The 25,557-nt window shown below is 35.5% G+C and overlaps 1 protein-coding gene across 2 annotated transcripts in view; it reads right to left on the bottom strand.

Annotated features, from left to right (window-relative positions):
* The window catches only part of LOC150098891 (ATP synthase lipid-binding protein, mitochondrial-like), a 67,455-nt gene extending 42,149 nt beyond the window's left edge, over positions 1 to 25,306 (bottom strand). Inside the window, exon 1 of one of the 2 annotated variants that reach the window (XM_090405046.1) lies at positions 25,167 to 25,306. In XM_090405046.1, coding sequence (XP_090261172.1) covers positions 25,167 to 25,240 — 74 coding nt within the window. In that variant the 5' untranslated portion in view covers positions 25,241 to 25,306. Of the gene's footprint in view, positions 1 to 24,712; positions 24,784 to 25,166 lie in introns of those variants that run through there. The other variant, XM_090405047.1, reaches the window with a different exon arrangement.
* Between the last annotated feature and the right edge of the window lie 251 nt (positions 25,307 to 25,557).

Below are 25,557 nucleotides of genomic sequence, written 5' to 3'. Positions count from 1 at the left end.
AAAAAAAAAAAAAAAAATGGCAGCAGCATTGTCATTCCATGATTTTAATTTAGATTTCAGTCGTTTCGTTAAGTGTGAAGTCTGTTATATGTATTCCTTCAATTACATAAATGATTTGTGGATGTTTAGCACGGATGGAAGAAGGGTGTGTGTGCAAAGTGTGATCTGAATGAGGAACTGATGAATGCAAATATGAAATTGATGACAAAAAGTGTTAGTAACGATTGTGTCGTGAGTGCACGTTTGAAAGAGAAAGATGGTGAGAAAGAGAGGCGAAAAAATGTTAAAAAATCAGGAAAAAAGAAAAAGAGCAATTTGAAAACCGTAACGGATGTTAAAAGGGACGAAACTGAGGCGAGAGTGGCAGAAAGAAACAAAATTGAGAGAACGAATGAAAGTAGAAATGGCGTGACGAAGAAATCGCAAGTGAAAAAAATCGAAAGAATAAATGATAGCGAAAAAAGAATGAATGATAGCGAAAGTTGGACACATGTTGGACTGAAAGTACTGAAACAAAGAAAGGTGAATGAGAGTAAAAGTGAGAAGAATGATAGCGAAAGTTGGACGCATGTTAGTCCGAAAGTACGGAAAGAAACAAAGATAAATGAGAGTGAAAGTTGGACGTATGTTGGAGCAAAAGTACGGAAACAAAGAAGGATGAATGAGAGGGAAAGTGAGAAGAGGGGGTCGAGAGCTAGAAAGTTAGAAAGATTTAATGATAGAGAGAATGTGTCGTGAGATTCGGAAAGGGAATTGGATTGGATGAGGCAAGAAATGAAATTGATGCAGAATGAAATTAAGAGAATTCACGTCAAAACTATTAAAATAAATCATGATGGCATGAAAGAGTTAACGAAAGATGAGCGAGTGGCGTTGTATGGCGACTCCATTATTAAAGGTGTGCTAGAGAATAAAATGCACAAGGTTTTCCAGGCGGTAAAATGAGTAGAGTGATTGAGGCATTGGATATGAGGCGGGAGCAAGCAAAAGAGTTAACTGTATTAATTGGTACAAATGATTTGAGAGAGAACAAAGAGCATGTCATAATGAATGTCAGGAGGCTGCATGGAAAGATAAAAGAGAACAGTGTGACAGGAAGGGTGTCAGTGTGTTGCCTAGGTATGATTGTGGTGAAATGAGGCGGCGAGCAAGGATTATGAATGATATTCTGGCTGAAATGTGCGAGGAGATGGGAGTATAGTTTGTTAATGTATGGAATGAGTTTGAGGGACGAAATGAGCTGTATGGGAGCGATGGACTGCATTTAAGTGGTTATGGTGTGAGTCGCTTGGAGAGACTGCTGCTGGAAGGTAGAGAAGTAAATAGAGAATGAATCAGATCGAGAGGAGAGTGATGTGGAAGAGCAGGAGAGTAAGACAGGAGAGACTGAAGAAGTGGATATGAAAGGGGAAGTTAGTGGTATGAGTATAGAAAATGAGAGAATGGGTGTGCAAGAGCAGGGAAACGGGAAGGCTCAGGGTGGACAGGGGGTACACAGCGTGAGAAAGGTGGATGCTCCAAGAGGAGGTGAGAGCATGTGTAGGCAGGAAAGAAATGGGATGACCAGGGATCAAGAGGAAACAGATGAAATTGAAAGGGTTCTAAAATGAAGAAGCAGAAAGGGAAATGACCCCAGTCCAGCATGGAGAGATCACATCGAGTGAGTGGTATTAGTGGAACTAGCTGTAGATCCAGAAATGAGCTGTCGTGTTTGTATAACAATGCTAGAAGTATAAGAAACAAGGCGGATGAAATGGTTGCACTAATTGTGTCTGTTCACCCAAAGATTGTCGGAATAAGTGAGACATGGTTAGATGAGGACGACATCCTGACAGGAATAGAGATGAAGGGGTATGATATGTTTCGTGAGGATAGAAGGGGTAAAAAGGGAGGGGGAGTGCTATTGATGATAGAGAAAGAGTTATGTCCATACAAGGTAGAGATGCAAGAGGGAAATAGGGCCAGTGGTTTTGAGGCAGTATGGTGTGAGAAAGAGATCAAGAGAATCAAATACTTGGTGGGATGTTGTTATAGACCTGGTAATGTGGATGGTGGTGATAGTGAAATGCATAGTCAAATAAGCCAAGCAAATAAGAAAAGGGTGATCATTATGGGTGATTTTAATTATGGCAATATAGACTGGAATGAAGAGATAGCAACTGGAAGTAAAGTTTCTTGAGTTTTTTGAGGGATAACTACCTCAGACAATATGTAACAGAGGGCACACGAGGATTAAGGGTCTTGGATTTGGTCATCTCATCAGAGGATGTAATTATAAATGAGGTGTCAAATCATTCACCAATTGGCAAAAGTGACCATGAGGTGATTACCTGGGTGGTTGCCAGCAGTGCAAGGACCCCTGTGAAAAAAGGGTATATGTGGAACTACAAGGGGGGGGGGGATGATTATGAAGAGCTCAGGAGACAGCTTGCGGGTGTAGCATGGAATGAGGAGTTAGCTGGAAAAGAGATCAATGCAGCTTGGGGGATTTTCAAAAACTATTTAGTACATGCAATGTCTAAATGTATTCCAAGGGCGAGAAGGTTAAATAAGGTAGGTGTGAGATGGATGAATAAAGAGATTAAGCATGCGATACAGAGAAAAGGGACATTGTGGAGGTAGCATAAGAGAAATGGAAGTAACCAATTTCATGAGGTCTATAAAGACCAGGCAAGGAGGGTGACTTGGTTGGTGAGAGTAGCTAAAGAGAGGTATGAACAGCAGTTAGCTAATGAAGCAAAAAAGAATCCTAGGGAGTTCTTTCGATATGTAGCCAGCAAAAGAAAGAATGATTATGGAAGGATGATATTGATTGGAGGAAATGGTATAAAGACAGCTGTTGCAGAAGGTGTGGTGGAGATACTTAATGAGCAGTTCATAAAGATCTTTCAATCTTGTCAATGTGATTTCATGGAGAGATTGAGAGCAGTAGATGATGGGGAGGAGAGACTGACTGTAAGTGAGCAAGAAGTGTTTGGGGAGGTGAGTAAACTAGATGTAAATAAGAGGGTGGGACTTGATAATATATCACTGCATATTCTGAAGGAATGTGCCAGAGAGTTGACACCTGCCTTGACATATTTTTTTAATATGAGTCTTGCACTTGGTCAAGTTCTTAAAGAGTGGAAGGAGGGCAAGATTGTGCCACTTCATAAAGGAGGTGATCGAACTCAAGAATCAAACTATAGGCCTATCTCTGTGTCAGGTGTTATGGATAAGTTGTTGGAGAAGCTTGTGAGAACTAGGATCCAGAGTTGGGTTGACAACAATGGTAAAATCTTTTATGGACAGCATGGATTTGCTAAAGGGAGGTCATGTTTTAGTAATCTACTTACTTATTACAATAAAGTGACTGCTTCCTTCGAAACAGGAGAAGGATACACAGTAATATACTTGGATTTCGCAAAAGCTTTTGATAGAGTAACTCATGATAAGTTGACAGTCAAACTAGAGCAGATGGGGTTGGATATTAGATTAGTGCATTGGATTAGAGACTGGCTATCTGATAGGTATCAACAAGTTGTGTATGGGGGTGCGATATCCAGTAAAAGGAAAGTCACTAGTGGAGTGCCTCAGGGGTCTGTTTTAGGGCCATTACTATTTAACTTGTATATTAATGATATTGGCAAAGATTTGGATGGAGATATGCAGTTGTTTGCAGGTGATGCAAAGTTGGGACGAACCATAAAGAGTAGTGAAGATGTTGTGGCCTTGCAAGAAGACTTGAATAAATTGAGTGATTGGGCAAGCAAATGGGGATGTGAGTTCAATGTTGCAAAATGTAAGGTTTTAAAATTTGGAAAACAAAGATGGGATGCAGAATTTATGCTTGGTGAGAATATATTGTTGGAGGTAGAGGAAATAAGAGATCTGGGGGTGATAGTGGATAAGGATCTAAAATTTAGTGGACACATCGCCAAAATTGTGAACATAACACAAAGACGTCTGGAAAATGATGTGGAGGGGACTGATGTGTAGAAGTAGAGAGATTCTTGTTCCATTATATAAGGCTTTGATTAGGCCACACATGGATTATTGTGCCCAGATTTGGTCACCGGGTTTTCAGAAGGATGAAGAGATGTTGGAAAGGATCCAAAGGCGACTGACTAAGGTAGTTTCTGACCTCTGGAATGTTGAGTATGAGGAAAGATTGAGAAGATGTAATTTGCAGAGTCTGGTGGAGAGAAGGAAGAGGGGGAGATATGATAGAGACCTACAAGTTGGTAAGGGGTTTATAAGATCAATGGTGGAGAAGTTCTACAGAGAATAGTGGGAGATCAGGGGAGAACCAGAGGTCATCCCTGGAAACTGTATAAAGAGGGTGTGAGAGGCAGGTTTTTTTCGTGCAGAGTTGTGAATGATTGGAATGCCTTGTCTGAGAGTGTGGTGTCTGCAAGGAGTTTGAGTGTGTTTAAGACATGGTATGATGAGATGTGTGTGTGATAAAAGGACCTCCCAGATGAGTCTTTGACTCCATGAGGTCTTGGGAAATAATAATAATAATAAAATACGGCTGCATTAAACTTTTGAAAATTTGGGAAACATTAATTATCATATATCCAACCTACAATTGCCCATAGATGCCACACCATCTAGATAGGACTTGAGAGTCACTCAATTATAGCTTAGCATTGTGTTTTGAGTGTGTGTGTTACATTAGTTTTTGTAATTCCTGAAGATGTCTCAATGACAGATGAAATATTTGAAGTATTAAAATCAGTTTTAATTCTTTCTGAGTGCTGTATATATACACCTAAACCTCTTCTTAAGTGATAGATACGTTCCTAAAAATTACCCGTAAATAGAATTTGCATAAAAAGAACTACTGACTCCATAGAAAAAGTGAAGATTGGTTCCAAAACTGAAATATAAGCAAAATAATGAAAAAAACAAACATTAAATTTGTTAGGATCATAATATTTTTATTTACATTTCATGGAGAACACACATACATATAATGAATTTTAATAACTTTAAAAAAAACATTCATTTCAGTTGTTTGCTAAGGATTCTATAAAAAAATTATGTTATTCACTATCAGTTTCTGGCAATAACCGCAAAAGCTTTCATTTTCATGAGACTGTAATATCACTAGAACTACTAGATATGGTATTATCGTCATCGACTTCCGCCTCAACTTGTGGAATTCTTCTTGTCATGTCTTGAACTAAAGTACCACTGGTTGTTTCAGTAGTTTTAGACATGAACTCAGTTATTAACCCAGTTGATTTAGATAGTTTGGAGAACTGGGCTAGGAAAAATGGATGTCAGTTTAATGTGGCAAAGTGTAAGGTTATGCACTTTGGGGTGAAAAGAATAGCAGCAGTATATTGCATTGGTGGAACCGTACTCCAGGAGATTGATGAGGCCAGGGATTTGGGAGTGCTGGTGGATAAGGAGTTGAAGTTTAGGGGGCACATTGCAAAAGTGACTAAAACAGCTCACCAAATCACTTGGCTTCTGAAAATACTTTAACATGCAGAGACGAGTGACCAATATGATAGCAGGTCTGTGGAATGAACCCTATGAGAATAGGTTGAAGATTTGTGGGTTGCAGAAATTGGACGATAGGCGAAGGAGGGGTGATATGATTGAGACATTCAAATTACTGAAGGGTTTTTATAAGATTGATCCAGAAGATATTTTTGAAAATATGACTGGTGGTGGGAGGACTAGGGGGCCATGCATGGAAGCTAGGCAAGAGCGTGGTTGATTAGAGCTAGGTTTTTTACTTGGAGAGTGGTGAATGAGTGGAATAAGCTTCCAGAGTCTGTTGTGGGTGCTACGACTGTGAATGAGTTCAAGGCAAGATATGATAGATACTGTGTGAATATTGAATAGTTGTTCCAGACTGTTAGGGCCTCCCTCGATGAGTCTGTCGACTCCTTGGAGTTTCCCGGAACAACAACAACAACAATAATAATTAATCGCTGTGTTGATGCTTTAGATAAGTCGCGATATAATTCTCTGTATGAAGACATTAACAACTTAAGCTCACGTGAAAACTTTCCAGCACGTTCTTCATTTGGATCATGTTGGGCAAAATAATTGCCTAAATTACTGGCCAGTTTAAGACCTTCTTTATATCAGCAGTAAAAGTAGGATTATCTTGATCATTATCATTAACTTCTCTGCTTTCAAGAGTCTCAGAAACAGTTTCCACTGTTTTGTCTTCGCTAAGCGGTTTATCAATTCTTTGATATCTGCCGACGTAAGATCATCGAATTCTTCTCCGCCAATTTCACATGCCAAACTTATTATACTGGGGAATTCTGCAGTATGATTGAAGGGAACAGGAGCATTCTCTTTAACACATGCGGGCCAAATAGCTTTCCAGCATTCATTCACAGTTTCTGGTCTCAATTCAGATAACGATAATCAAACCTGATTAATACAATCCATAATTGAAAATTTTTTCACACATTCATAACTGAGAGTGTTTCATCATCATTTAGCTTGTTCAAAATGTGTTGAAATGTTCGTCTGACATAATATGTTTTAAAAGTCGCAATTATACCCTGATCTAGAAATTGTAACAATGATGTGGTATTGGGCTATAGAAAAAAAAATGCACATTTGGGTGTTCCATGGTAGGATGACCGGGTGCATTATCAAGAATCAAAAGCACTTTAAATTCGAGACCCTTGTCATTCAAATAGCATCTAACTTCTGGCACAAAATGTTCGTGGAACCACTCAGTGAAAATATCAATGGTCACCCAAGCTTTTTTTTTTGTTGGCCATCCAATGAACTGGCAATTTTTGAAAATCTACGCCTTTCATTGCCCGTAGTCTTAATGATCGATTTATGAGCAGTGGTTTTAATATCCGATCTCCTAAAGCGTTCGAACAAACTAGGAGTGTTATGCGATCCTTTGCTGCTTTGAACCCACCAACAGTTTTTTGCATTTTTGATTATTATTATTTGGCACCTCCAGAGAGTCCAAAGACTCATCGAGGGAGAATGTGCCAACACCATCGAATGATTGGTCCCCTTCTAACTACTAACCATGCTCAAACCTGCTTAACTTAACTTTTTGCGAGCCATTAGTAGCAGAGGCTCTACCAATCGACCAACCTTCGCTGGCTATGTAAGTTCTGTTTGGCATTTTTTACTGGAAAAGCCAGTTTCATCCATATTCCCAACTTGTTCACGAGAGTAACCTCCATCTTCAATTATTTTAGCAAGTTCTTGTGGAAATGCTTTAGCAGCTGTTTCATCAGCAGAAGCCGTTTCACCTTTAATTTTTATATTATGAAGAGCAGGTCTTTTAATAAACTTAGCAACCAACCATAGCTTGCATGAAATTCATATTTTTTCCTCGAATGAGATGAAGTATCTGATTGCAGTTTTTTAATCTGTTCATAAAATCTCAATGCTGATTGCTTGATGGAATTTCTGTCAACTGGCATTCTTTTTTGTACATTATCTTCTATCCACATCACCAAAGCTTTTTCGACCTTTTCTAGAACTACAGCTCTTGTGTATGATGATTATTTCGCACTTGATTTTGTACCAGAACATACCACTTTTCTAATAGCCTCTTCATTTTTCTTTATAGATCTGACAGTTGATTCACAAAATGCTTACCCACAGCCGTCGCACCTTCCCCAGTTTGAAGACTATCTATAATTTGAATTTTTATATCCAAGGAAACGGCTTTCCTTTTTTTTTTTTTTTTTTGGTTATCGGCAACATCATCTGAGGGCTGGATTAAAATCTTCGATTAATGAAATGAAAGTCTGAAAATTACATATAGCTTACCATTTATTATTTCTGGGCAAAATTATTAATTTTATAATGCGATTTTTATTTTGATTTCACTTAAAAAATGCAGTAACTGTGTTGTCTACTGAAACACCAAATTCAAACTGCTAAGAACTGCTTTTTTTTTTTTTTTTTATGCGCAGTCAGTTATGTACTGTAATTCGGGAAATTCCCAATAAATGAAATTCGTAAGAATTTAGAATTTTCTTAATTGAAACGAGAACACAATTCTACAAAATTCTCAGAATTTTCTTGAATTACGAATATTTTCCTAACTTAGACTTTAGGTTGGTCGCGTAAAAGTAAATAAAAATTGCGTAAAAAAAATTATTTTTGATATCCCAATTCGTGTAAAAAAAATTCACATAAAAAGAGGTTTAGGTGTGTGTATGTGTTGTATGTATGTGAAGCTATTTTTTAAATGTGTATATATATATATATATTCCATTAAGCCTCCAACATGAAGTTGTCCAAGAAACACAACAAAACCTCTTCTCATCCTCTTGCTTTCTACAGTAAGACGAAACCTGCAAAAGAGGTTAAATTATATCTAAGAAGAAACAAACAGATTAATGTATGAAGCTATGGGCACTAAGAACTGGAAGAATAACTGGTCACCTTCAATGCCACCAAAACATGCCTTTTCTCTCAACAAAATAGTTCTCAGCTCACTTTTCCTCAGTAATATACACTCACCACACAGGATGAACTCTCTCTCCTTGGACTTACATTTACCTCCAGCCTATCTTGACACAAACACATCATATGAATAGTTTCCTCAGCCTCTAAAAAAACTAGGTTCTTTTCTACTTAAGAAGCTATTTTACATGCACCCAGCTATCAACTCTATATAAATCCCGAATATGCCTTCACTAGAATACTGTTCGTATCATCTAGGATGATGCACCTAAAACCTACTTAAAAATTCTTGCTACTGTCCAGAGGAGAGCAATTTGCTTACACTCACAGATGCAATGTTTCAGCTCGGTCTTTTCTACAAGTGCTTCCATGGTCGCTTGTCCCAGCGAATTGGCAAACATCGTTCCTACACTTGCTATTGGGCAGCCTATTAAAACAAGAGCAGCAGCTGCCCAACCCCCCCCCCCTTTTACAGTTCAACTGCAAACACAATGAACCTGCTTCTCTTCCTCATTTAATCCTTACAAAGGGTGAAAGGCTGACTTAGCATGTTCACTTTGCTAAATATGCTCTATGCTACATTCAATCATATCAATGTCCTGGAAATGTAAAGGACAAGAACAGCTTATTCAAGCTTTTCTATACCTTGCATGCAGAGGTGAGTAATGTGGGTTAGGCGATGATTAATTTGTATACTTCCAGGTAACAAAGTTGGCTAAACCTTAAACTTTTGTGAGAAGAACTGAGATTGCGACGGAACAATTTGAGGGCACTTTCAGTTCTTTTTCTGGAATGGAATGAATACATAGAAGCTTTTATGTTTTAAAACAGAAATAAAAAAAACAGAGAGAGATCACACAGGATGAGTCTTAATTATGGAACACAAATTTCGAACATTATTGAGAGATGCTAACAGAACTAAAAGAGTGCTGGTATAAAAAGTTTTTTCATTTGGTTACAAATTAGCTTGTCACGTTAAGTATCTTCAACAACTAGCTACTTACATATACATACATACATACATATATATATATATATATATATATAGAGAGAGAGAGAGAGAGAGGTTGATGACTTCATAACAGTTGCATTACTATCCCATGATGCAAAGCACACATTTTTTTGAATGTGTATAATGCTATGCATTGGGAAGGGTCATCAGACCAGTTTCAACCTTTATTGAGGTCCATAAGTGAAAGCCAGATCCAGAAGAGATACCAAGGTTGAATTAATGCAGTAGTTGTATATTCCTCATATACAAGTAGTAACAAAGTGCATCACCTTATTAAAATTTTCTGGATTAGAGATAGAAATAGATAATTTGTAACCAAGTAAAAAAAAAAAAAAAACTAACTTAAACTTGCCAAGAAATATTCTTGTTCCAAGTGTAAGCAAAGTTTGCATGAAGTATATCATGACTGAGCTAATTGTATATAAAAGTCTGAGACTTCATCAATTGTCTTAGTATTAGCAAAGCATATACATATACATATACAAAACCATAATGCAAAGCATGCACATACACACACCTTTTCTGATGTGTATAATGCTATGCATTATGATTCCCACTTCATTACCTAGAGTAATGAAGAGTCATTATTCTAGGTAATGACTCTTCCCAAAACAAAACAAGTGTACTACTGTTTTGTTGAAGAGGGTATTTAAAAAAAAAAAAAAAAAAAAATATATATATATATATATATATATATATATATATATTTCATACCAACCCACAAAAGAATCCATAGTACATTAGTACTATACATAGGCTAAGAGTGTTTTTTATTCATTTCTTAAAAACATATCATAGAATTTTATATATGTGGAAATTGCTTTATAGACCAAACATGGAAACTACATTAAGCGAGGCAGTGGTTTCACACCAGGCAATGTAAGTCATCACCTATCACAGGACATTACATTCAGAAACATGGCAGGATTCAAACTTGCAGCCTGCTGGTTCAACTACCAAAAGAGTCTTGACATGTTTATTAATAATTACATGGATGCAAAGTGCCCATTACATTAATATAACATTTGGATATGAATTTGGAATAATGGATATGAAGCTATGTTTTTGATATATTGTATCCATGTGACAAGTCAACTAGGTCAATAAACTGCGAGCAATTTACCAAGGTTATGTAAGTACAAGTTGAAGAGGAATTATATCAAGTAAGATTTATCTCTGAGCAATGTTATAATGATACTAGCTAGATACAAAAGAGATAAAACACATGACAAGTTGCACCTGATGAGAAAATTGAAGACACCTTATATTTTGAGGAGGAAAGTTTTTTGAATTTAGTAATGAATGGACCAACTTGGAGACAATCACATAGCCTTTTAAGGAATGTGGACTACACACAGAGGCTTATGACCTAATGTTCAATCTTCACCTTCTTACCAAAGTCAGTAAGTATCTGCTGCTGGTTTAAAAGTGGATACTGAACTAATAGGGATAGGCTGAAAATTTGGAATTAGCTGAGCAAACAGTATTCTTACTAGTTTAATCCAAAGCAAAATGGTACAATATGATGGGATTTCATACTGAATGGGATGTTACCCAGTTAGCATTAATTAAAGATTTGCGCCATCAGCATAAGAGGCATTCATAAAAAAAAGCAGTTGAACTGACAGAAGAAATGGAGAAGTATCAGGTAAACATAATTGATGTTACTGAAAGACAAAAACAAGCGAGATTCTCTAAATAACAAAAACAAGATGTTATATTCAGGCAAATAATGATCAGTGAAAGGAAGATGTAACTATAGTATTCCACACTAAACACTAAAATAATCTTAACTGTTAGGCAATATTGAGCAGTGTTGCAGGCAAACATCAAAATGGGAAACTGGACAACAAGACTCGCCTATGGTCCCCTGCAAGGTTCTAAAGAAAATGTGTAGAAAGTTTGAGACATCAGCAAAGGTAAATGAGACATAGGAAAGAAAAAAAAAAAAAGCTGATCCTTCTTGATGATCTGAACATTGGACATTATTATTACATGACACCTCAAAGTAGTCCAAAGACTCATCAAGAAAGGGCACCTATTCAAAGCTCTCCATCTCCACTACTTAATCTACCAACCACAGCAAACTGCAATTACCATCATCTACACCAATGCCATCTACTGCCCACCATCACACTAGTATTTTTTGTCTGTAAATTGCATGTTTTCTCAAGGCTGACTTTGATTTGCCTGTACAGGATGAAAAACAAGTTTCCGGTGGGGGGGGAAAGCTCTGCTACCTCCATATGAGATTGACTAACTTGCTTTCAATTGAAAAAAACCATATAAAGATTCCTCTCATGAGAATCAAAGTTCGGCTTTTCCAATCGAAGGGCACAATGTACCACTGTTCTTCCAATTGCGTTATGGAGGTGCTACTAAAGGATTAAATTTTATATATCATATAAAGTTTTAATATAAACTTTATATCATATAAAGTTTTAATATAAAGGTGCTACTAAAGGATATAAACTTTATAGATTTCTGTTCAGGACATGGACTAGTCATTACTAGTCATATTCAACATAAAGATGTGCACATCACATGGAGAGAAGACAAGAAATAAAGTCTTATTGTTGAGAGCAATATCTTCATGCTGGTTCAGGACAACAGCATACAGGAAATCTGAAATAACAAGTGATCACCATTCAGTTTTGAGCAGGATAAAAATGAATACAATATTGAAAAGAATCAAAACTGAACAGCTTCCAGAAGTGAATTGTAAATACAAATATTATTCAAGAAAAAAAATGGAAGTTTGAATACAAGAATCAAACCTTGATGACTCAGTGGTAAACTTGAAGGGAAAACATTGAGTGATTCAGCCAGAGAGACATGTGCTGAGGTTGTAAGGATAGAAAAAGCAACTCCATGGTGAACTGAGGAAGTTAAAGTGCCTTAGAAGTACAAAATATTAAATACAATATTAGAGTGCTGACAAGTAAAAGATTAATCCGGAAGAAATTTGTTGATAGAAGATTAATGATAAACTTAATAAAGCAGTGTTATAATAGCCTGAACACCCCTTGAGAGTACTTCTCAGGAAACTGATAATGATGAGAAAAATTAGGTGTGGACAGATGCTATTAATGGATTCCTAAAAAAATGAGGATGCTAGGAAGTAACTTGACACTGTTAGAATTCAGGAATGTGTAAGCAGAGCTGATCTTGGGTGATATTGACCTAACACATTGCCAAGGATGTTTTAAAACATCAATCTGGTATTTGCATATGTACCACTGCTGCTTCTAAGCATTGTAAGACTTGTGTTTCTATGCTGCATAACTTAGTCTGCCTGGGCAGTTGAATCGTGTGGATATGTAGGCACTGCAGCAAGATCATTCTGAATGGCTTAGGGACATTGTCATAAATGGGTAGCAGTGAATGTGTTAAACAGAATGGGAAATGAAAGATTAACCATGCAGGTGTCTGATACAATTAGAAGTGCCTTTATAAGAGATTCTGACAATGCAAGAGATAAGACTAATATAGAAGAAAATTGTCAATATAGTAATAATGTAAAATTTTTATGTAATACCATCACAGTACCATATACACCCCTTGAGGGTGTATATGATACTATGATGGTCACTCTGATATATCAGCATGTCCAACTTAAAATCTCTCTCTCTTTTTTTTTTTTTTTTTTTATCTGATTTGGCTAAAAATTTCTTTACCTCATCCTATCAGATTCACTGGTGCCACCAATCATTCTGGACTTTTGGATTATTTTTTTTAGAAATATAGATTTTTTTTTTTCTTCTCTAGTCTAACTTTCTTAATAGTGAAGTCAACTTAATTGACAGCTCTAGTGGGCTTTCCTTTTCCAACTACACTAACCCAGCAAGTAGAGATGCCGAGGCATTTGATATCATCCCATATACTGTTCATATACCTACCAGAATACCAGGATACTTATCACAAAAGGCCTAAATATATTGTGAATGTTAATCCTCAAGCCAATTCTGACCACAATATATTCATGTATCAAAAGTAATTCTGAAAAGGTCAAAAGAAAGAACTTGCATCATGTCCAGATGGTAGTCATGCTGACAATGCCCCCCATTATCAGTATCGATCTCAATACTGAACAAATGAGAATGGGTTGGCAATTTGTAATTTAGCAAAACAAACCGTATTCTCACTGGCTTAAACCAATCTAAAATAATGGTATAACATGATAAAATTTCATGCGGGTTGGAGCACTCCAGTCACTGAACTGATGATATTAGTCAATGCCCAGGTAGATATTAAACAAGTTGTAATAGAGCCATCCCCTGTTATATGCTTTTTAATCACTCCCATTTCAATGGAATCTATTTTACAATCAAATTAGAGCACCTCGCGGCAATACTCGTAGTAGGGGTACAAGTTCTGTTCGCTACAAACTTGATATTAACTAGGTCTGGCTACTCACTGATGAGACCTCAATAAAGGTCGAAACCGGTCTGGGTAGTGACCTTCTCTCATAATGTGAACAAAAATACAGTTCCTAGGAGCTAAGTTCACATTATGGGCAAATATCAAGAATAGTGATCGGAGCTCGCTCCACCTCTACCACGAGTTGCCCCAGCTTGCACTACCCTTTGGGATCAGTGCTGCAGTATCCAGGTATTTGCTTACGCTTGGAATCGCCGAACTTTATATATAGTTTTTACTATATTTGGCACGAAACTCTTTGAGTTTCTTATTCGGCTAAGAAACTATATGGGATGTAATATCCCTTAACTTAAACAAGTTACATGTCGCCGAATTGAAGCCTTTGGCTCTTCACATATCTAATAATCAAATTACTACTATTTGTCTTGTGAAAAGTTAATGGTTATAATTTTTGTTCTTATTGGTCAGAACCAGTTGTCCACAACTTTTACAAACCGGATAACTAGCTAATTATTTTACTGATTGTAAAATAATTCCCTGTTGGAAGATTTTCAACTTGGTTATACTATAAATTAAAGATGCCAAGAAATTACATTCTTAGTTTAATCCTTTATTATTATGTGACACCTACAAAACACTCCTGTTACAAAATATATAGCAGAATTTTAAATAGCAAACTAATGAAATATTCCAAAAACTTTATTTTAGAAGTACAGAATGGATTTAGAAAAGGACAATCATGTATAGACCTGACCTTTTGCCTAAAATTAATAATAGAGAAAAGAAGAGAATATAATTTAGAAACACATATTGCATTTATTGACTTTGAAAAATACCAAATAATATCCTAAAAGCTATCACAAGTATATATGAAAATAATCAAATACAAATAAGATTAAATCACGAGCTATCATATATGAGAGATAAACCAAGGGGTCTGACGGGGATGTTTCCTCTGCTCAACTCAAATAATAATTACAAATTCTGAAGATAACTTATAGAAAGCTATTTTAGATCTAAATATGATAGCCATTCAAGATATTAGATGTACCAGTAAGGCAGTGGCTCACTACCACCAGTTGTACGCGTACCATAGGTTGAGAATCCCTGCTCTATTTGATCACAAAAGAAATGAAGAAATTATGAAAGAATTAAACCAAGAATCAGTAATAGAAAAAAATTAAAAAATATAAACATAAACACGTTCAAAGAATGAAAACAGAAAGATTACCAAAACAAGCCTTAAAGTACAAGCCATTAGGAAAAAGAAAACCAGGACGTCCTCTTAAAAGATTCAACGATGACTTCTAAGGCCAAACAGGTCACGCTAGGCTTAAATCCTTGATATGCATGATGATGATGTGATACCTCCAGGGAGTTCAAAGACTCATCGAGGGAGAGTGTGCCAACAGCATCGAACGATTGATCCCTTCCAACTACTAACCACGCTCAAACTTACTTAACCATTAGTAGCAGAGGCTCTACCAATCAACCAACCTTTGCTGGCTATCCATGTGTAAGCAAACAAAGTTTGCACCTCAAGTATTTTCAGGACTAGGCAACTCGTATATAGAAGCTAATGACTTCATCACTTGTCTTAGTATCTCATAATGCAAAGTACATATCATTGCAAACATGTATAATGCCATGCATTATGGCAGGGGTTGGGAACCAAAGTTTTTGAACCAAAGAGCCATTCCACCAAAAAAATTAATTAAAACAAAATTTTAGGAGCCGCAACTTCAATTAGATTTTTCTTGGTTACTCAAAGTTGCAGTTAGTTCAAGCTTAGGTAAATTTGTTTTTAATTCAGTACTTCCATATATCAAATACCACTTTTATGTTTGCATATAAATTTTTTATATGTTCAATAAATAAAAACATTAAGTTTGATTAAGTTTTTAATCACAAAACGTATATAATATTGCAAAAAGAATTAGTCCAAACAAAAATACAATATTATGTATTTTAATAGATATTTGATTGTTTTAATTTAAAATTCACTAATGAGACTTTTGATTTTGCATCTTCTCAGCCAATTTACTTAAATCTGGATTGTATGTCATGCACTTTCATAGCGATTTGGTTTTCAAACTTTCATCAGTCAATTTGTTCCTACACTTATTTTTAATGTAATTCATTGAAGAGAAAAATTGTTTGCAATTGTACGTTGAACCAAAAAGAATCAAAACCCCAAAAGCAAGTCACCTGGCATTTGAATAATTAGTTGGGAAAGAATTCCAACATTTAAATATAATTTCCTGTGGTGTTTCTTCCATAGTTTCCTTATTTTCTTCAATTTGTGATACCATTTCCTGAAGTTTTTGTACTCAGATGCTTTTATTCTGAATTTCCAGAAGCTCCATTTGTAGTTCTGCAATTGATATTCTGGAAAAACCTTCAATATCTATTAATTTTAAATCGCAATTTAACAGACGTAATATAAATTTCATCATCTTCTGATGTTTTATAAAATCCTGAAATCTGCTTGTAAATGAATCTAAAATTACAATAATCATTTCAGCGAATTTGTTGCAATCAACTTTTTCTTGATTTAAATTCAATCTAAAATTTTTTAGATTTTCAAAATATATAAATTTTTCTTCAGTAACATATTAGAAAAACACTCTTAGTTTGTGTTCAAAAGGTAAGAACTTCCTATAGTAATTGTAAGGCTGTGTGTCCCTTCCCATGCAACTTCAAATTTAGCTTATTAAAATGTTTTGTCATAGCAAGCAAAAAACAAAAATTTTGTATCCATTAGGGATTACTGAGAAGTTCCACATGATTTACATTATAATTTTTAGTGGTTAAGAAAACTATTACTTCTTTTAAGCACTGAAAAAAACGTTTTAATGCTTTTCCTCTTGATAACCATCATACAGATGTAAATGTCACTAAATCTTTATGTTGACTACCTAGTTCCTCTAAAAATATGTCGAAAAGTTTGTGATTCAATGCCTGAAATCGGATGAAATTGATCATGGGCACAACAAAATCCATTACTCTTTTTAGTTGTGGTAATAATCCCAAAGAATTTGCAACTAAAGCTTCTTGATACAAAATGCAATAACTCCATGTGGAATATGAGTGGAGAATAATTTAATGAACCCTTTATTTTTCGCAATCATACAAGGCGCACCATCGATGGCAATGCATAATATATTATTAATATTTATATTTTTATTCTGTAAGTTGTTAGAAGGTTTTCTGAAATATCTTGACCTGTAGTGTGTCCTTTGAGTGTTAGCAGATCAAGTTCTTCTCAAACTGGAAGATGCGATATATTTAACCATCGTGCAGCACTGTGCCATATCGGAAATATCATTTGATTCATCAACTGCAATAGATATATAATCGGCAGAATATCCATAATTTGCATATTTTAAACTTCTGCAGAAATTCTTATCCGTTCCTTGACAGTTCTAGCTGAAAGAGGTAAATCTTCAATTTTTTTTTTACGTATCTCGTCCTTATTTTTCATATTTTTTAATAGAATTTCAGAGACGTTATACATGAAATTTTTTAGAAATTCACCATCGGTAAAAGATTTTCATGCTTTTGCTATTTCAAGGGATAACAAAAAACTTGCTTCAGATAGTATCCAACGAATATTTCGTATAAGTTGACAAATTTTTTGCTGAAGTAACGTTTTCTTTTGTAATTCTTCAATAGCTTTTTTTCTATTATCACCCTCAGGATATTTTTTACTGAAGTCAAAATGTTTTCCTCAAAAATGTCATTCGACATTACTTCATTTGTTATTTTGAAGTCTGAAATAAAATTTCATGCGTAACACATGCATAATATCTAGTGCCATGAACAGGCAGTATCAAAAAACAATATTTAGTTGTTTGTATTATGTATCTTTTAATTCAATATATAAAAGCTGCACTTTGTTCAGCTAAGAGCAGCATGCGGCTCCAGAGCCGCTGGTTCCCGACCCCTGCATTATGGGAATGGTCACTACCCAGACCAGTTTCAACAAAACCCAGTTGATACCAAGGTTGAAGAAATGCAAAAGTCATATTTTCATATACAAGTAGCCAAAAGATGCCACACCTCATTATTAAAATACTCTGGATTAGAGATAGTTGTTGGAAGTTTTTCCACTTGGTTATGTTATAAATTAAAGACACCAAGAAATTATATACTTGGTCATCATCATGAATCAAATTCCTGACATGTACCCTCAAGGGGTGTACAGTATATACGTGGCTTAATTCTTTATCCAAGTGTAAGCAAACAAAGTTTGTGCCTGAAATATTTTCAGGACCAGAGCAATTCATATATAGAAGCTAATGACTTTACATCACTTGCTTCCGTATCCCATAATGCAGAGCACATATCCTTGTGGACATGTATAATGCTAAGCATTATGGTAAGGGTCACTACCCAGACTGGTTTAGACCTTTATTAAGGTCTCATCAAGTGGGAGCCAGAGATGATACTAAGGTTTAAGCAATGGAGAAGTCACATTTTCATATATGAGTAGTCAAAAAATACTTTGGGCACAAACTTTATTTGCTTACACTTGGATAAAGGATTAAACCAAATATATAATTTCTAAGAATCTTTAATTTATAGTATAACCAAATGAAAAAACTTCCAATAACTATCTCTAATCCAGAGTATTTTAATAATAAGGTGTGAAACCTTTTGGCTACTCATATATGAAAATGACTTCTGCATCACTTCAACCTTAGTATCACCTCTGGGTCTGGCTCCCACAGATGAGACCTCAAAGGTCTAAACTGGTATATAGAAGCCAAAGCTTCTACATACGTATATACAAGTTGCCCCAGTCCTGAAAATACCTCAAGTGCAAACTTTGTTTGCTTACACTTGGATAAAGGATAAAATCAAGTATATAATTTCTTGGCATCTTTAATTTATATTATATAATCCCCTGGCTTCTTACCCATAGCAACCATGTGCACTTCATGTAAACTGCAAGTGAGAAGTTGGGCATTAATGGCTGACACATTGTCTTCATTAGTGTAAAAGAAAATTTTTTAAAAAATACAAACAACACTTAGTTTATCTTTATTGTATTTCATAATTGCTATCAGAATCTAGAAAGTATATCAAATTTCAATTGGTTTCCATTTCATTTTGACATTAATAATATCAATAACTGGCACATCGCAAGTGCTGATCATACGTATTACGAAACTAAAATAATATAGAATAGAGAAAACAACTGTATCAAGTTTTATAATTATAAATTATGACTTTTTTTTACATCAGCCTTGATATTTTCCTGGATGCGACTCCCAACGAGGAGACCAAAACCAGTCTCCTATGATGATCCTCCTATAATGTATAGGAGGGTCTTTATAGGATAATTATGCATATCCAAAATAAAGTGCTTTGCATTATGGGATACTAAGGCAACTGATGTGAAGTCATCAGTCTCTACATACTAGTAGCCTAGTTTTGAAGATATTTCACGTGCAAACTTCGTAAGCTTACACTTGAATAAAGAATCAAACATAAATATAATTTCCTGGCAAGTACAATTTATTGTGAAGTCCATCTATGGTCCAAATACCCAAACAGTGAAATTCAATATTCACAACTCAGACTGGACACACCCTTTCCCCAATTCCTCTGATCTTTTTATGTTAAGCCCATACAGGAGAGGTTGGTTGATCAACCTATAGCACGTTAGTACTGTGTATGGGTAAACTGAAAGAGATGCTAAGATCAAGCAATTTGGCATTTGCCCACAGAATACCTAATAATCCTGATGAATAATAAAGCACAATGAATCTGAGAAAGAGGTAATGTAAAACAGCAGGACAGCAAGCACAGACTGAAAAATGCATACCTCTACTGATCACATGGTATGAGACCAGTGGAAGAAGGAAGACAGAAGCTGGAAACAGAAGCAGTGTGCATAAGTGGCAAAATAAAAGTGGGATGACTGAGGAAAATATGGAATAGGTGGCAATAAACAAAAGGGACCAAGGTTAAGTGTGTGTATGTGTGTGTGTGTGTTAAGTGGTCAAAGGAGATTGCCTTTCATCTTTCATATAACATGGGAGGACCGATTAGATGCCAAAAAATGAGGTCTATTGTTTGCTTAGAATACCTGAGGCATCAAAGATAAGTTGGAACAAAATGGTTGCACTAAGTCGATTTGTCCAAAAATTGTTGGTATGAATTAAACATAACATGGTGGTGGTGGGGGGGAGGGACTTAAAGATAAGAGATAATCTGTTGTGATATTTAGTGGAATGTTGCTATAGGCCTAGAAATATGGAGTGTGGTAATGATGCTAATTTGAATGTAATTGTGGTAATATGGACTGGAATGAAGAAACGACATCTAGAAACACGGGAAATGAGTATTGAAGCAACCACTTCAGACAGTGGGTAATGAAGAGTACATGGTGAATCAAGTCTTGGATTTGATCATTTCATCAAAGCAAGTTTTGATGAGCAATCACTCTCATGGTGTAACTGGAAGACAAATGGAAAATTGCGCTCTTCAACTGAAAGAGACCCGAGTTAGATTCTTGCCATGACACGATAAATCTTTATCTGGGCTTTTTCAAATGCATGCAGGGCTTTTCCCCTCCCCAAAACACTACATTTTTCATCCTGCACACAAATTAGCCAGACAAACTTCTCTCTGTTCACTGATAGTAAGTTATCAATATATTTTCTGAGAATTTGCATCAGTTTCTTCATGTTTACCAAATTAAATATTTGCTTTTAATCAATAAAGCAAGAATATAAAAGCATACCCCAATCATAACAGCAGCTTAGGTTGCAAACCACCATTGTAGAATTTCATCACATAACAAATCACTTCTTTCCCTCCCCACACTTATAGATGCATATAGAGGTTCGTAAAATTTTTTAAGCAGTCACATAAGTTCACAAATGACATAAATAAAACATTTATTTACATCAGATATGCTAACAAAAAATTTAGAATAATTCTGGCAAACAATAGTGCCTCCGTAGCGCAAATGGAAGAATGACGGTATGTTGAGCCCTTTGGTTAGAAAAGGCCTAAGTTTTGATTCTCGCCATGACGGAAGGAATCTTTATATGGACTTTTTCAATTGAAGGTGAGTTAGCCGCTCATACGGTGGTAGCAGGGTTTTTTCTCCCAGAAACTCTGGTTTTTCATCCCACATACAGACAAATCAGCCTTTTAGAACACACACAATTTACAGACAAAAATACTAGCTGTGGTGGTGGTTATGGGCAGTAGATGGCATTGATGTAGGTGATTGGTAGTAGAGGTTTGGTGTAGTAGTGGAGATGGAGTGTTGTATAGTAGGTGTCCTCCCACAATGAGTCTTCGGACTCCTTGGAGGTGTCAGGAATAATAATTATTATTCCTGATACCTCCAAGGAGTCCGAAGACTCATCGCGGGAGGACATCTTCAACTGTCTCTACACCTTACCTCTACTACGAATCAACGCCATCTACCGCCCACCTCCAACACCACCACAACTAGTAATTTTTGTCTGTAAATTGCGTGCGTTCTGAAGGGCCGATTTGTATGTATGCGGGATGAAAAACCCGAGTTTCCGGGAGAAAAAACCCTGCTACCTCCGTATGAGATCGGCTAACTCACCATCGATTGAAATCGACCTGATAAAGATTCCTCCCGTCGCAAATAATAATAATAATAATAAAAACATTATTCTGAATAGCTTAAGGGAACACACTAATCTTATTCATCGATTTACACCATTAAAAGTTTTCCATTTCAGCAATAAGATTGTCACACTTACAGATACAACATTAATTAGTACAGCACTTTTCACTTCAGTAAGAATCCTTGTTTTAAGCAACTGTAACAACAGTATTATTATTATATGAAATCTCCAAGGAGTCCAAAGACTCATCGAGGGAAGGCACTACTCTACAACTGTCCACCTCCACATCATTCACGAACTACAGCAAATTGCAATTACTATCATCATCTACACCAACGTGATCTACTACTCACACCACCACTGGTATTTTCACAGACAACCACAACATTCATGCATACAACAGAATTTGAACCTGCAGCCTTTTGGCTGGAGAGCGGATGTGCTAACCACTTGACCAACCAGGCCAGAAGTAGCTCAAGGAAAGTTTAGCTGTAGACTATCTCAGTGTTTGATACACCATTATCACTAAATTTAACAATTTTACTCTTGGTAAAAGCTATAAACAGGTTATAATTCATGGTGAAACACCAAAACACAAAGGCTATACTATAAATTAAAGATGCTAAGAAATTATATTCTTGGTTTAATCTTTTATCCAAGTGTAAGCAAACAAAGTTTGCACCTGAAGTATTTTCAAGAAGGCAACTAATATATAGAAGCTAATGACTTCACATCACTTGCTTTAGTATCCCTTAATGCAAAGCACATGTCCTTATAGACATGTATAATGCTATGCATTATAGGAAGGTTCACTACCGGTTTCAACCTTTATTGAGGTCACAACAGTGGAAGTCAGACCCAGAGGTGATACCAAGATTGAAGTAATGCAGAGATCATATTTTTCATATATAAGAGTAGCCAAAAGGTGTCACACATTATTAAAATACTCTGGATTAGAGATACTTTATGGAGGTTTTTCCACTTGATAATACTATAAATTAAAGATGCCAAGAAATTATATTCTTGGTTTTATCCTTTATCCAAGTGTAAGCAAACAAAGTTTGCACCTGAAGTATTTTCAGGACTGTACAGAAGTTAATGACTAAATAGTTCAGGTGCAAGCTTTGTTTGCTTACACTTGGATAAAAGATTAAACCAAGAATATAATTTCTTGGTATCTTTAATTTATAGTATAATCAAGTGGAAAAAACTCCAACAACCATCTCTAATCCAGAGTACCAAAACACAAAGAGTTGTGGTGAGCAACAATATCATAAACAATGTATGAAAACTGTTTATTGATTCATGAGAGCTGTCATAGGAGCAGCGCAGCATCATGTAAATGGACACTGGTGCTTCACTTTACAAGTGGATCATTGTAAAGAAAGCATCATAAAGCAGGGTATTACTATATATCAGGGATTCAACTACGAGTCCTTTTGGAGCCAAAATAATTCTGGTAAGACTTGGAAGAGCTGCAACTTTTGACCAATGCAGTGGTAGGAAGTGAGTGTGCACATAGCGAGGTTGTAACAAGCTTGTGAGAAATGCTTTGACTAATTACACACCTAATTTTAAGGAGCTTACTAAGAAAATAGATACAAGGAAGGCCTCTACTAGTAAATAAGTAACTAAAATTATTGTGTTTCGACTACTTAAAAATTATTCTAATTGTTCAAATTGAACTTCATTTAATGTGTTTCAAATCAAACTTTTTTATTGAAATAATTTTTATTAACCATTTTTTTTTCCCTCTCTTTTTTTATTTTGTTCCTGGTAGATTGTGAAGAGCTGTGTGACTCTGATGGGGGGATGTGAGCATCATGTGGCTCGCGAGCCATGTTATGGCTAACCCTGCTATATATCTGTAAAGGATAAACATCTCTGTTTATATATCTGTAAAGGAGAAATCAAAAGGAAATGGTTCCTTTTGATTTCTGTAAAGGATAAAAATAGATCTCTCTCTTGAATTCTGCTTGTTACTCTTCTAAATCATGTACATATATGTTATTTTATAATGTTCTTATGAATATACTCTATGTATAATAGTATGAGTGACTAGTTTAAATGCTTCACTGTGTCCTCTTCATTATAAATGGGCGATAGGTGGGAGATCAATTTCATTGCCCATTGTAAGCCCACTACCCTGTTTACTGAAGGCCTAAAGTGGCTTTAAAAGGTTCTATGTCTGGTCTCGTAGAGCAGGGTTTCCAGACTATGTAAAAGGTTTCAAGCCACTTCCACACATACCAATCATGTAAAAAGTAAAAAATCGAAAAATCCTTGGGCCACCCATGGTACAAAATGTACTATAGGTTTGCAAATAACCTTTTCCTGGATGGCACCAACATAAAAAAAAAAGTGGATGCAAGCAAGAGCATGTGTATGGCTCTCTTGAATGAATAATGGCAGCAAATACAAAAACAGATTTGATAATGGAAACATTGAATGTATGCATAATTTAACATGGTCTCGATAACCACGCAATACCGGTTATGAAAATCCAAAATAAGGTTAGATATTGAAGGATAAGGACCTCTACCCAAAAAGGGCAATAAAAATAAAAGAAAATTAATAAAGCGAAAACATGGATTTAACACACAAATTTCGGAAGCATGTATATTAGCCAGGGAAAAACAAATAAATCTGTGTGTGTGTGTGTGTATATATATATATATATATATATATATATATATAAAATATTCATCAAAGCTTGATTTGCTTTCTCAGTCTTACGAAAGGGCTGGTTATATTCCACTAATTCGAGCTCTGCCCAAGGGCCTGAGTTGTGGAAATACTTTCCGAAAATGAAAGCTGTACGGAAGAAAGCAGCCTTTTGCAACTGCCCAATTTTTAATCCATCTAACTCGAGTGCTTCTAGATGTTTTTTCAATGTTTTGGGGATAGCGCCTAAAGCACTTATTATTATGGGAACAACTTCGTTTTCTTTTGCCAGATTCGTGCTGCTAATATATATATATATATTAGCAGGGAAAAACAAATCTGTGCGTGTGTATATATATATATATATATATATATATATATATATATATCACTGTTTGCTGATTCAGATTAAGGGAGAGAGCAAAAAGTATGGCAATGCCTCTTGATAATATACCGGTTGCAAGTTTTTGAAAGTAACAAACATAACGGTTCTAAACTGTATAAAAAAAAAAAAAAAGATTAAAACACTTCAATCTCCATTTCTTACTCTCTTCTTTTAATTTTTATATATCTACCTTAAAAGATAAATAATACACTATTCCACTGAGCTAAATCAACCACATACCTGAAGAAAAAGACCAAGAAAGCGAACTGCGCTTGCGTAATGCCCTATAAGCATTTACTAAATGTCCTACAACTATACTACTTAACTACGAAGCTAATGTTCAAATTATAGTAAAACAAAAAATGAAGTTCACAATCGTATAATCATAAATTAAGAAAAATATTATAATTATTATAATAACGAATTGCTATATTATAATAGCTGCTTTAAGTTAAATATATTTTAATGGTTAGATATAATCTCCTCCGACATATTACGCTACAATCGGATGAACAAGATGAATGGTTTTAGATTATGTATTTCTCATATTAATTTTTATCATATTAATAAGATTCGTCTACATGTTTTACATTCAATTTTAAATTTTAGAATTTTACACTCCTCCCCCATCAAAAAAAATTCTCAGTTGATCAGTCAGTTTTGATGAAGTTTTTTTGGTGAACCTTTTTCATACCTTTTCAAGTAAAGTGAATTAGGTGATATCAGATGGTGAGGCTGCGTCTTTCTTTCAGAAACTCGGCTTTTCATCCCACAACTAATCAAACAGGTCAAGAGAACACAAGTAATTTATAAACAAAAAATATATGTTTATACATAGGAATGACCACTTTATCCAAAATTGAAGGTTACAAAAAAGATAAGCAAGTTTGAGCGCGGTTAGTAGTCGGAAGGGTTCAATCGTTCGATGCTGTTGGCACTCTCTCTCCCTCGATGAGTCTTTGGACTCCCTGGAGGTGTCATAATAATAATAATAATAAAACCACATCTTATTTTTATGGACTGCTTCTTGAACTTTCGTAGAAACATCAACACGTGATTCTATCGTAAGAAAATGAATATTTTGT

The sequence above is a fragment of the Typopeltis vanoorti genome, chromosome 15, assembly GCF_054136105.1.
Source record: "Typopeltis vanoorti isolate ZY-2024b chromosome 15, IOZ_Tvanoo_1.0, whole genome shotgun sequence".
Lineage (NCBI taxonomy): Eukaryota > Metazoa > Arthropoda > Arachnida > Uropygi > Thelyphonidae > Typopeltis > Typopeltis vanoorti.
The sequence above is the reverse complement of the archived record's forward strand: the minus strand, read 5'-3'. Positions and strand labels throughout refer to the sequence as shown.